Source organism: Chiloscyllium punctatum, chromosome 3, assembly GCF_047496795.1.
Source record: "Chiloscyllium punctatum isolate Juve2018m chromosome 3, sChiPun1.3, whole genome shotgun sequence".
NCBI lineage: Eukaryota > Metazoa > Chordata > Chondrichthyes > Orectolobiformes > Hemiscylliidae > Chiloscyllium > Chiloscyllium punctatum.
In genome coordinates, this window is record NC_092741.1 from 143,334,108 (window position 1) to 143,346,953 (window position 12,846).

The 12,846-nt window shown below is 42.8% G+C and overlaps 1 protein-coding gene across 15 annotated transcripts in view; it reads left to right on the top strand.

Moving 5' to 3' along the window:
* greb1 (growth regulating estrogen receptor binding 1) overlaps positions 1-12,846 on the top strand; it is a 314,458-nt gene that overhangs the window by 201,323 nt on the left and 100,289 nt on the right. For all 15 annotated transcript variants that reach the window (XR_011955202.1, XM_072561932.1, XM_072561938.1 and 12 more), the window contains 2 exons: positions 1,592-1,942; positions 8,725-8,853. Coding sequence is in view for 14 of the 15 variants with exons in the window: in XM_072561932.1 (XP_072418033.1) it covers positions 1,592-1,942; positions 8,725-8,853 (480 nt within the window). In the remaining variant the exon portion in view is untranslated. The remainder of the gene's footprint in view (positions 1-1,591; positions 1,943-8,724; positions 8,854-12,846) is intronic.

A 12,846-nucleotide genomic window follows, 5' to 3' on the forward strand; every position in this document is an offset into this window, starting at 1 on the left:
TCCTCTACATTGGGGAGACTGGGCGCCTCCTAGCAGAGCGCTTTAGGGAACATCTCCGAGACACCCGCACCAATCAACCAAACCGCCCCGTGGCCCAACATTTCAACTCCCCCTCCCACTCTGCCGAGGACATGGAGGTCCTGGGCCTCCTTCACCGCCGCTCCCTCACCACCAGACGCCTGGAGGAAGAATGCCTCATCTTCCGCCTCGGAACACTTCAACCCCAGGGCATCAATGTGGACTTCAACAGCTTCCTCATTTCCCCTTCCCCCACCTCATCCTAGTTTCAAACTTCCAGCTCAGTTACTGCCTCCTTGACTTGTCCGACCTGCCTATCTTCTTTTCCACCTATCCACTCCACCCTCTCCTCCTTGACCTATCACCTTCATCTCCTCCCCCACTCACCCATTGTACTCTATGCTACTCTCTCCCCACCCCCACCCTCCTCTAGCTTATCTCTCCATGCTTCAGGCTCACTGCCTTTATTCCTGATGAAGGGCTTTTGCCCGAAACGTTGATTTCGCTGCTCGTTGGATGCTGCCTGAACTGCTGTGCTCTTCCAGCACCACTAATCCAGTATGTTGAAGGTGTTGGCCCCCTGTGTTCTCTGTCTATGCCATGATGTTTAGATTGATTCTAATCTAAAAAGTGGGATAACAGAGTTTTACATGAATGCATGTAGTTTTTGAGCGAAGCACAATGATTACATAGCAGGGTTACATTGCACTTTGCTCAAAAACTGCATACATTCATGTAGAACTGAGCTCAAAAACTGCAGAGAACACAGGGGGCTAACACCTTCAGTATATTGTCTGGCTATCACCAGCTAACCAGCTATTAACAGCTAACCCGAGAATGCAACCTTTTCAAAAAAAAAGATTTTGTGATTTACACATGAAAGAAGTGAAACTATCACTGTATTCTAATAGATGAAAGATTTAACAGACAATCAATCTTTCAATGTATAATTTCAGTTACATCACACTGTAAATTTTTGCTATAAATTCTGTGTGTTAGGATTGTGTCCTCCACAATCACCTGATGAAGGAGCGACGCTCCGAAAGCTAGTGTGCTTCCAATTAAACCTGTTGGACTATAACCTGGTGTTGTGTGATGTTTAACCTAGAAAAAGGAAAGCTGCCACTCTTACTTGGTTTGGCCTCTGTCTGACTCCAGATCCACAGCAACATACTTCATTCATCCTTATCTGCTCTGAAAGGGGAAATATGAGAATACGCAACAGATGCTGACACTCCCAGTGATGCCCAACAGCCCCTGAAGAAGTTTTATTTCTAAATTTAAAAATCACACAACACCAGGTTATAGTCCAACAGGTTTAATTGGAAGCACACTAGCTTTCGGAGCGTCGCTCCTTCATCAGGTGACAATCACCTGATGAAGGAGCGACGCTCCGAAAGCTAGTGTGCTTCCAATTAAACCTGTTGGACTATAACCTGATGTTGTGTGATTTTTAACTTTGTACACCCCAGTCCAACACTGGCATCTCCAAATCATGATTATTTCTAAATAGTCTTGTGTATTGGTTCTTTATACTAATGGCAACCTGATGTATTGTTCTCTTGAATCCTAGCCCCAGATCAGGTTCCTTTGATTGAGGACTTGGAACACATATTGGTGAGAGCATGGCAGGAATCGAATCTTACTGAAACCAAACAATACCAACAAGCTGTTTCTCATTCAGTGCCGTACGTGTCATCATCAATGTTGGCAGTCACCCCAAAGCAACTCACTTGGTTGGCCAAGTTAGCAGCTAGCTCCTGCAAGAATGTCGTCAGGATCCTGGATTCAGCAAGTTCATTGGTGGAAGGTCTCACGGAAACATTTAAGCTCCTCAGTGAGGGAAAATTATTGGGGAAGAATTTTGTGGTGATTATTTGCGTCACTAAGAACCAAAGCACTGAATCGTGTGTGGTGGTAACAGGTCAGTATTTGAAATGCATGTATGTGCTTATTTACAAACTTGCCAGCAAACTTTGGGCATTCATTGATGACACATACAATATGTGAATATGTTATTGCCTCCCAAAATCGACTTTCGACTTGATTTCTGAACCCCTTCACTCTTACTTGCTGTATGCCACAGCATTGAAACAGTCCTCAGAGTCACAGATAACACCCTGTGTAATTGTACCCATGGTAAACTATCCGTCCTGATCCTTTTTGACTGCTTTTGCATGCATCGATATGTTATCTATGCCACTGTCCTTCAATTCGTCTCTTTGCATGTCCAGCCTCATAACATTCCTCTTGAGTGGCTCCATTTTTGATCAGCAATTATTGCCTGAGCATTACCTCAATGGCTTCTCTTAACTCTTGCTCTCCCAGTGCTACTTTTTTTAGAAAAGATTCCCTGCAGGTTGGAAACAGGCCCTTTGACCCAACCAGTCCACATCGACCCTCCAAAGAGTAACCCACTCAGACCCATTTCCCTCCGACTAATGCACCTAACACTATGGGCAATTTAGCATGGCCAATTCACCTGACCTGCGGGAGGAAACCCACACAGGCACAGGGAGAATGTGCAAACTCCACGCAGAGAGTCACCCGAGGCTGGAGTTGAACCTGGGACCCTGGTGCTGTGAAGCAGCAGTGCTAACCACTGAGCCACAGTGCTGCTCCTGAACAATTTCTGGTATTTCTGGTACTGGCTCTAATGCAATGAGGGGTATGTTGGGTTCCAAGAGATCAATTGTGTTAGTGGACTTTCTATTTCGAGGTACAGACAGACGTTTCTGTGGCCAGCAGCGAAAAAGCAGAATGGTGTGTTGCTTCCCTGGCGCCAGGATCAAGGGTGTCTCAGAGAGGGTGCAGAATGTTCTCACGGGGGAGAGGGGCCAGCAGGAGATAATTGTACACATTGGAACCAATGACATAGGAAGGGAAAAGGTTAAGATTCCGAATGGAGATTACAGAGAGTTAGGCAGGAATTTAAATAGGAGGTCCTCGAGAGTAGTGGTATCTGGATTACTCCCAGTGTTACGAGCTAATGAGGGCAGGAATAGGAGGATAGAGCAGATGAATGCATGGCTGAGGAGCTGGCGTATGGGAGCAGGATTCACAGTTTTGGATCATTGGAACCTCTTTTGGGGTAGAAGTGACCTGTACAAGAAGGACGGATTGCACCTAAATTGGAAGGGGACTAATATACTGTCAAGGAGATTTGTGAGAGCTGCCTGGGAGGATTTAAACTCTTAAGATTGGGGGCTGGGTGGGACCTAGGGAGATAGTGAGGAAAGAGATCAATCTGAGACTGGTACAGTTGAGAACAGAAGCGAGTCAAACAGTCAGGGCAGGCAGGGACAAGGTAGGACTAATAAATTAAACTGAATTTATTTCAATGCAAGGGGCCTAACAGGGAAGGCAGATGAACTCAGGGCATAGTTAGGAACATGGGACTGGGATATAATAGCAATTAAGGTAACATGGCTGAGGGATGGACAGGACTGGCAGCTTAATGTTCCAGGATACAAGGACAGAAAGGGAGGCAGGAGAGGAGGGGGAGTGGCATTTTTGATAAGGGATAGCATTACAGCTGTGCTGAGGGAGGATATTCCCAGAAACACATCCAGGGAAGTTATTTGGGTGGAACTGAGAAATAAGAAAGGGATGATCACCTTATTGGGATTATATTATAGATCCCCTAATAGTCAGAGGGAAATTGAGGAACAAATTTGTAAGGAGATCTCCGCTATCTGTAAGAATAATAGGGTGGAAATGGCAGGGGATTCCAACTTTCCAAACATAGACTGGGACTGCCATAGTGTTAAGGATTTAGATGGAGAGGAATTTGTTAAGTATGTACAAGAAAACTTTCTGATTCAGTATGTGGATGTATCTACTAGAGAAGGTGCAAAACTTGACCTACTCTTGGGAAATAAGGCAGGGCAGGTGACTGAAGTGTCAGTGGGGGAGCACTTTGGGGCCAGCGACCATAATTCTACTGTTTTAAAATAGTGATGGAAAAGGATAGACCAGATCTAAAGTTTAAGTTCTAAATTGGAAAAAGGCCAATTTTGACGGTATTAGGCAAGAATTTTCAAAAGCTGATTGGAGGTAAATGTTTGCAGATAAAGGGACGGCTGAAAAATAGGAAGCCTTCAGAAATGAGATAACAAGAATCCAGAGAAAGTATATTCCTGTCAGGGTGAAAGGAAAGGCTGGTAGGTATAGGGAATGCTGGATGACTAAAGAAATTGAGGGTTTGGTTAAGAAAAAGAAGGAAGCATTTGTCAGGTATAGACAGGATAGATCGAGTGAATCCTTAGAGTATAAAGGCAGTAGGAGTATACTTAAGAGGGAAATCAGGAGGGCAAAGAGGGGATTTGAGATAGCTTTGCCAAATACAATTAAGGAGGATCCAAAGGGTTTTTATAAATACACTAAGGACAAAAGGGTAACTAGGGAGAGAATAAGGCCCCTCAAATATCAGCAAGGCGGCCTTTGTGTGGAGCCTCAGAAAATGGGGGAGATACTAAATGAGTATTTTCCATCAGTATTTACTGTGGAAAAGGACATGGAAGGTGTAGAATGCAGGGAAATAGATGGTGACATCTTGAAAAATGTCCATATTACAGAAGAGTAAGTTCTAGATGTCTTGAAATGCATAAAGGTGGATAAATCCCCAGGACCTGATCAGGTGTACCCTCGAACTCTGTGGGAAGCCAGGGTAATGATTGCTGGGCCTCTTGCTGAGATATTTATATCATCGATAGTCACAGGTGAGGTGCCGAAAGACTGGAGGTTGGCTAACGTGGTGCCACTGTTTAAGAAGGGCGGTAAAGACAAGCCAGGGAACTATAGACCAGTGAGCCTGACGTCGGTGGTGGGCAAGTTGTTGGAAGGAATCCTGAGGGACAGGATGTGCATATATTTGGAAAGGCAAGGACTGATTAGGGATAGTCAACATGGCTTTGTGAGTGGGAAATCATGTCTCACTAACTTGATTGAGTTTTTTGAACAAGTAACAAAGAGGATTGATGAGGGCAGAGTGGTAGATGTGATCTATATGGACTTCAGTAAGGCATTTGACAAGGTTCCCCATGGGAGACTGATTAGCAAGGTTAGATCTCATGAAATACAGGGAGAACTAGCCATTTGGATACAGAACTGGCTCAAAGGTAGAACACAGGGTGGTGGTGGACGGTTGTTTTTCAGACTGGAGGCCTGTGACCAGTGGAGTGCCACAAGGATTGGTGCTGGGCCCTCTACTTTTCATCATTTATATAAATGATTTGGATGTGAGCATAAGAGGTATGGTTAGTAAGTTTGCAGATGACACCAAAATTGGAGGTGCGGTGGACAATGAAGAAAGTTACCTCAGATTAGAATGGGATCTTTATCAGACAGGCCAATAGGCTGAGAAGTGGCAGATGGAGTTTAATTCAGATAAATGCGAGGTGCTGCATTTTGGGAAAGCAAATCTTAGCAGGACTTATACACTTAATGGTAAGGTCCAAGGGAGTGTTGCTGAACAAAGAGACCTTGGAGTGCAGGTTCGTAGCTCCTTGAAAGTAGAGTTGCATTAGATAGGATAGTGAAGAAGGCATTTGGTATGCTTTCCCTTATTGGTCAGAGTATTGAGTAGAGGAGTTGGGAGGTTATGTTGCAGCTATTCAGGACATTGGTTAGGCCACTATTGGAATATCATGTGCAATTCTGGTCTCTTTCCTATCGCAAAGATGTTGTGAAACCTGAAAGGGTTCAGAAAAGATTTACAAGGATGTTGCCAGGGTTGGAGGATTTGAGCTACAGGGAGAGGCTGAACAGGCTGGGGCTGTTTTCCGTGGAGCGTCAGAGCTGAGGGGTGACCTTATAGAGGCTTCGAAAAAGGCAAGAATAGGATAAATAGACAAAATTTTTCCCTGGGGTGGAGGAGTCCAGAACTAGAGGGCACAGGTTTAGGGTGAGAGGGGAAAGATATAAAAGAGACCTAAGGGTCAACTTTTTTCACACAGAGGGTGGTACGTGTATGGAATGGGCTGCCAGAGGAAGTGGTGGAGGCTGTTACAATTGCAACATTTAAGAGGCATTTGGATGGGTACATGAATAGGAAGGATTTGGAGGGATATGGGCTGGGTGCTGGCAGGTGGGACAAGAATGGGGTTGTGATATCTGGTCGGCATGGACAGGTTGGACCAAAGGGTCTGTTTCCGTGCTGTACATCTCTGTGACTCTCTGACTCTATTTGTGCATGTGGACTCTTTCTGTGGCTTTGTGTCAGCCTTTTCATTGCTAATGTTTCTTTGAAGATTTACAGTGTAAGTGTGCTATCAAAGTGGAGGGTATTGTTGGTTTTAAAGCTGTCTCAGCAGTACAGATTGTCAAAAGTAGCATTTCAGGGCAGTTGCAAATCGATTCAATCATGGAGGTCAGAACGCCCTTTATCTCAGAAATGAGTCCAATGTATTTTCTCTGAATTGCTTCTAATGCCATGACATTTTTTTTTCAAATAAGGACATGAAGGTTGTATACAGTATTCCAAATGTGGTCTCAGCAGAAACCTGTTGTGGTCTAATTTACATATATCTTGGTGTTATCAGTAAATCTAGCTACCACTCATTTGATCCACACATCAAAGCTATAGATGGTAAATATTTGGGGACCAGCCCTGTGGAACTCCACAAGCTACAGTTTACCAACCTAAAAAAGACCATGTAGCCCTACCCTCTGTTTCCTGTTAGGTAACCAATCCTTTATACATGCTAATACGTTGCTCCATAAATCGCAAGCTCATATTTTATCCAATGACTTTTCATTTAACATCCTATAAAATTCCTTTTATCAATTCAGGTATAACACATTTGCAGGTTCCTGTTTCTCCATCTGAATTGTTACTTCCTCAAAAAGCTCACTTTCACTTTCACAACACCACATGGACTCTGCCCAATCAGATGATGACTTTCGAAACATCCTGCTATACTCTGTTCCTTAATGAATTCTAACAGTTACCTGATGTTAGATGTTGGGCTCCTTGGCCTTTAGATTCCTGCTTTGGGTCTGCATTATTTCTTGAATAATAATACATCATTTGCTATCTTAAAATCCATTGGATCCCTTCTCAAATATAAGCAATTTTCACTCTCACTGGGATAAATCCTTGCTCAAGGTTATTAAATATTGTCTTAAAACTCTGCCACTATATTTCAGTGTTTAGCATTAGTTTCTCTGTTTAGATGAGACTCCTTACTTGTTCAGCCCAACAAGTCCACACTGACCCTCCAAAGAGCACTCCAGCCAGAGGGATTCCCCTACCCTATATTTACTTCTGACTAATGCACCTAACACTGTGGGCAATTTAGCATGGCCAATTCACCTGACCTGCACATCATTGGACTGTGGGAGCAAACCCGCACAGACACTGGGAGAATGTGCAAACTCCACACAGGCAGGAATCGAACCCAGATCCTTGGCACTGTGAGGCAGCAGTGCTAACCACTGAGCCACCGTGCCACCCTACATTTGCTCTATCTTCATATCTTTGTAGTTACTTGCATTTAAGTTTAAAATAATAGTCATGGGGATAAACATCTCTCCTTCACCTAAATGTGAAATTCCACCATTTGTGAGCGTTGTTGTCTAGCAGTTCCTTTAGCAAGAGGTTATTGATAAATCGGGGTTCACTGCTCATCACTTGCTCATTGTCAGGTCTGGAATAGCCTGCTCCCTAGCCGACTCTACAATGTACTGGTCTGAGAGGTTGTCCTGAATTAACTAATTTTCTAGACTAGGAGTCGGTGAGGGCTGCAGATGCTAGAGGTCAGAGTCGAGAATGTGGTGGTGGAAAAGCATCAGGTCAGGCAGCATCTGGGGAGCAGGAGAGTCAACGTTTTGGGCATAAGCTTCGATTACCTTGGTCAAATTTGTTTGTCCAATCTGCATTAAAATTTTCCATGATGATTGCAGTACTATTCTGACATGTCCCATTTGTTACTTTCCTCTATACTCTTCCCAATCTTGTATCTCTTGGCGGGGGGGGGGGGGGGGAATAAACTTCTCTCCGTAGTGACCGCATCTTTCCTATTTCTTATTTCAAGATAAGCATTGATGATGGTTTCTTGGTTGGTGTTTTGAAGCTATCAATCAAGGTTGCCTTTTCAGTTCACACAGATGAAGGCATGTCACTTATAACCTAGTTAACTATTCTCTGAGCTTCCAAGAGCTGCTCATGGGAGGTTAGACCGGGGCCTTTCAGATCTTCATGCAGCAGCATCAACAGCTCGGTTGCTTCTCACAGAAAACACATTCTATGGCTCTAAATGGTTTGTTTTACTGACTCCACTGTAGATGTCTTTATTTCCAAACCATATACTTGCTAAGTCCCATTTGTCATGCATTAATATAAATACTGAGTTGCAGAAGGGTTGGCTGAAATTAAGAGATCTCGACAAAAAGTGCATGAGGATAGATGTTTTTGAAATGTTTTCTCTCTGTTTGCTGGCCTCTAAATGTTTGTTAGTCAGCAATGTTTTGAAATTCTGTTTTAAATGCCTTTAATGTTAATAAACTGCCATGATCCAAGATGATGCTTTTGTTTCATGTTATCTTAAACCGTTTAGTTTACTCTTAGTCTGTACAACTGCTAAAAGGCTTAATTTTGTCCATTGAGAAACCTTTTTGAAAATTGCTTGATAAAAGTTTTTGGCTGCGTAATTTATTTTGACCAGTTGCCAACTATTCATCTGCACCTATCTTTGCTTTTCACAGGAAAGCGACAAGCTGGATTTCTAGCAGAGAGAATGCTTAGTCCCAAAGATCATCTGAAAGAAATCAACTATGAGCTCGTCACTGGAAAAGTTGGGGCTCTAGGAGCGTTTTTCAGCAGCCTTTGTCCGGGTAAAATATTCTAGCCAGGTGTTCCTCGCACATCCCTATACTTCCCTTGGCTAGCCTGTTATCAATTAGAATTGAAAATCTTTTAGGGTTTCCTATTCTAATGAGCTCTCTCTGCCTCCAATATTCCCAATCTCCATTCTCTGCTTGTACTTAGGTTGGTTATCTACTTTCTGAATTATGGGTGTGACATTTATCATAAAGATGCTTTTAATATTCCATTTTAATCTAAATCTAACTTGATGTTAGCGAGTTTTGAGAAGATTTGTAGCTCAGATTGAGGTTCTGGATGTAAGTTCGCTTGCTGAGCTGGACGGTTCATGTTCAGACGTTTCATCACCATACTAGGTAACATCATCAGTGAGCCTCCGGACGAAACATTGCTGATGATTCCTGCTTTCTGTTTATATGTTTGGGTTTCTTTGGGTTGGTGATGTCATTTCCTGTGGTACTGCCATTTCTTATAGTGATGTCATTTCCTGTTCTTTTTCTCAGGGGGTGGTAATTTGGGTTCAAGTCAATGTGTTTGTTGATATAGTTCCAGCTGGAATGCCATGCTTCTAGGAATTCTTATGCATGACTCTGTTTGGCTTGTCCTAGGATGGATGTGTTGTCCCAGTCGAAGTGGTGTCCTTCCTTATCTGTATGTAAGGATATTAATGAGAGAGGGTCATGTTGTTTTGTGGCTAGTTCATGTTCATGTATTCTGGTGGCTAGTTTTCTGCCTATTTGTCCAATGTAGTGTTTGTTACAGTCCTTGTACGGTACTTTGTAAATGACATTAGTTTTGCTGGTTGTCTGTATACGGTCTTTTAAGATAATTAGCTGCTGTTTCAGTGTGTTGGTGCGTTTGTGGGCTACCATGATGCCAAGGGGTCTGAGTAGTCTGGCAGTCATTTCCAAGATGACTTTGATGTAGGGGAGAGTGGCTAGGGTTTCTGGATGTGTTTTATCTGCTTTTTTGGGTTTGTTGCCGAGAAATCTGCGGACTGTGTTCATTGGGTACCCATTCTTTTTGAATACACTGTTTAGGTGATTTTCCTCTTGCTCTGTGTAGTTCCTCTGTGCCTGCAGTGTGTGGTGGATTGTTGGAATAATGTTCTGATGCATCTTCATTTGCGGATATTGGGATGATTGCTTCTGTAGTTCAATATTTGGTCTGTGTGTGTTGTTTTCCTGTAGACGCTGGTTTGAAGTTTCCAACAAGTGGCGATAGACCCTACCCCACAACTAGAGAACTGAATCACAGCCCTACTCAAAAAGCTTCAGAAATCTGGAGAAATAAATAAGACTGACTTCCAAAAAAATGAAACCAAACAGATCCAACGCACCACGCCTCTACGGATTACCCAAAATTCACAAACATGGAGCCCTCCTCAGACCCATAATTGTGCTACTGGGAACACCAACTTACAGATTGACCAAGGAGCTATACCAAAGACTAAAACACTTGGTAGAAGGCTCACGCCACTCCATCCACTCCACCCAAGAATTCCTGCAGACCATCAAAGACTCTAAGATAGAAGAGGACGAAATAATGGTCTTCTTTGATATAACAGCCGTGTTCACATCAATCAACATCAACCTGGCCAAAGAAACACTGACTACACTATTAGAAGACCCAAAGACTCATACACCAAACACCACTAACTTCATCAACAAGGACAGTATCATCAAGCTAGTGGACCTATACCTTACCACCCACTTCACCTTCAACAACAAAACCGACAGACAAGCTAACGGAACACCCATGGGATCTCTGATATCAGGGTTCTTAGCAGAGACAGTAATGCAGACACTTGAATAGCTCTGCCAACCATCCAACCCAAACTTTGGGTCCGCTACATGGATGACACCTTTGTCATCACTAAATAAAACAAATTAGAGGAAACCTTCAAGACCATCAATAATACCCTTACTGGCATAAAAATCACTAAAGAGGAGGAAAACAACAACAAACTGCCATTCGTAGATGTCACAGTAGAGCGAACAGCTAGTGGGGAACTTCAAACCAGCGTCAACAGGAAAACAACACATACGGACCAAATACTGAACTACAGAAGCAAAAATCCCAACATCCACAAACAAAGTTACATTAGAACATTATTCCAATGAGCCACCACACACTGCAACAGAGGAACTATGCAGAGCAGAGTTCAAAAAGAATGGGTACCCAACGAACATAGTCTGCAGATTTCTTGGCAACATACCCAAATAAGCAGATAAAACACATCCAGAAACCCTAGTCACTCTCCACTACATCAAGGACATCTTGGAAATGACTGCCAGACTACTCAGACCCCTTGGCATCATGGTAGCCCACAAACACAATAAAACAGCAACTAATGAACTTGAAAGATCCTATACAGCAACAAGCAAAACTAATGTCATTTACAAAATATCGTGCAAGGACTGTAACAAACACTACGTTAGACAAACAGGTAGAAAACTAGCCACTAGGATACATGAACATCAACCTCCGCCACTAATATCCTTACATACAGATGAGGAAGGATACCACTTCAACTGGGACAACACATCCATCCTAGGACAAGCCAAACAGAGACATGCACGAGAATTCCTAGAAGCATGGCATTCCAACCGGAACTCTATCAACAAATACATTGATTTGGACCCAAATTACCACCCCCTGAAAAAAGAACAGGAAATGACATCACCATAGGAAATGAAATCACCAATCCAAAGAAACCCAAACATATAAATAGGAAGCAGGAATCAACAGCAATGCTTCACCTGGAGGCTCACTGAAGATGTCACCTAGTATGGTGACAAAACTTCTGAACATGAACCTTCCAGCTCAGTGAGCAAACATACATCCAGCTTTTGATGTCCTCCTTTGCCCATCATGGAAATGTATCTCAGATATACACAAGTTAACTCCTCTTTGAATGCCTCATATTGCTGATTTACAATTTTACCTGACAACTTTTGATTTCAATCTGTTCAAGAGAGGATCCTTTTCACCTTACTCAAATTGGCACTCCCTAGTTCAGCATTTTCATGTGGGGTTTTTAGCCTGAACTTCTCCATAATTGTTGTAAGGCTAACAGCCCCAAGAGCTTAAAAGATTCCTGAGGGTTATGAACAACATTAAAAGGCCAATTCAGAATCAGATTAAACTTCCATATTCTCGACTAGAATTCATGTCATTCAGACAGAAGTCCTCAGAATCCATAGGCCACTTCATGCACAGTTGCAGAAAAAAAGGGATCATTTTATGGGGAGCTAGCAGACAGAATTGTTGAACTGGTGATCATATCAACCCCGTGGGAGCTTTCCAGAAATATTTGCTAGACAAACCGTAACTTGCGTTGCCACGTCAAAGAACTATTGAAGGATGGTCATAGGTACTGTGATCCTCTCAGGTCGATGAAATGTCCAGGTCCTAAGTACGAACTCAACAGTTGATACAAATATTAGAGCACCTAAGCACAGCAAGATATGTGGAAGCAGTAGTCGTCTTCATTTATCCAAGGAAATGCTCATTTTTGATCAAGTTTTCGAGGAAGGTGGCAGTAAAAACCATTGGCAGAGGCAGCACACCAGAGCAAAGATGATGCAGTTGCAAAGAGCTGTGCACTGCCCCGAACGATCATGCACAAGGAGTACCTGCAAGCTTCAAGAGAGACCATCCAGTATCCTTCCAGAGGCATATTGTGAAGCAATGGACCAACCAAATTCTGACCATGTACATTAGATAAAGAAAAGTGACCACATTTCACGCTGTCAAGCTCAGAGTAAATACCTATTTCATCACAACATGCAAAGTATTTGCAAATATTAAAACTATTTGTACTGAGAAAATTGATGCCCATTTGTTATTGGCCAAGATTAAGACAAGTTCTAAGCACTAACCTGTAATTACAGGAAGCCATGATGAAACCTATGAATGTATAACTTTAAACTTATAACGTTTACTAATTTTTTTGTGTAATATCAGTAATACTGGAGTCCATTTGAATGCAACGGATATTC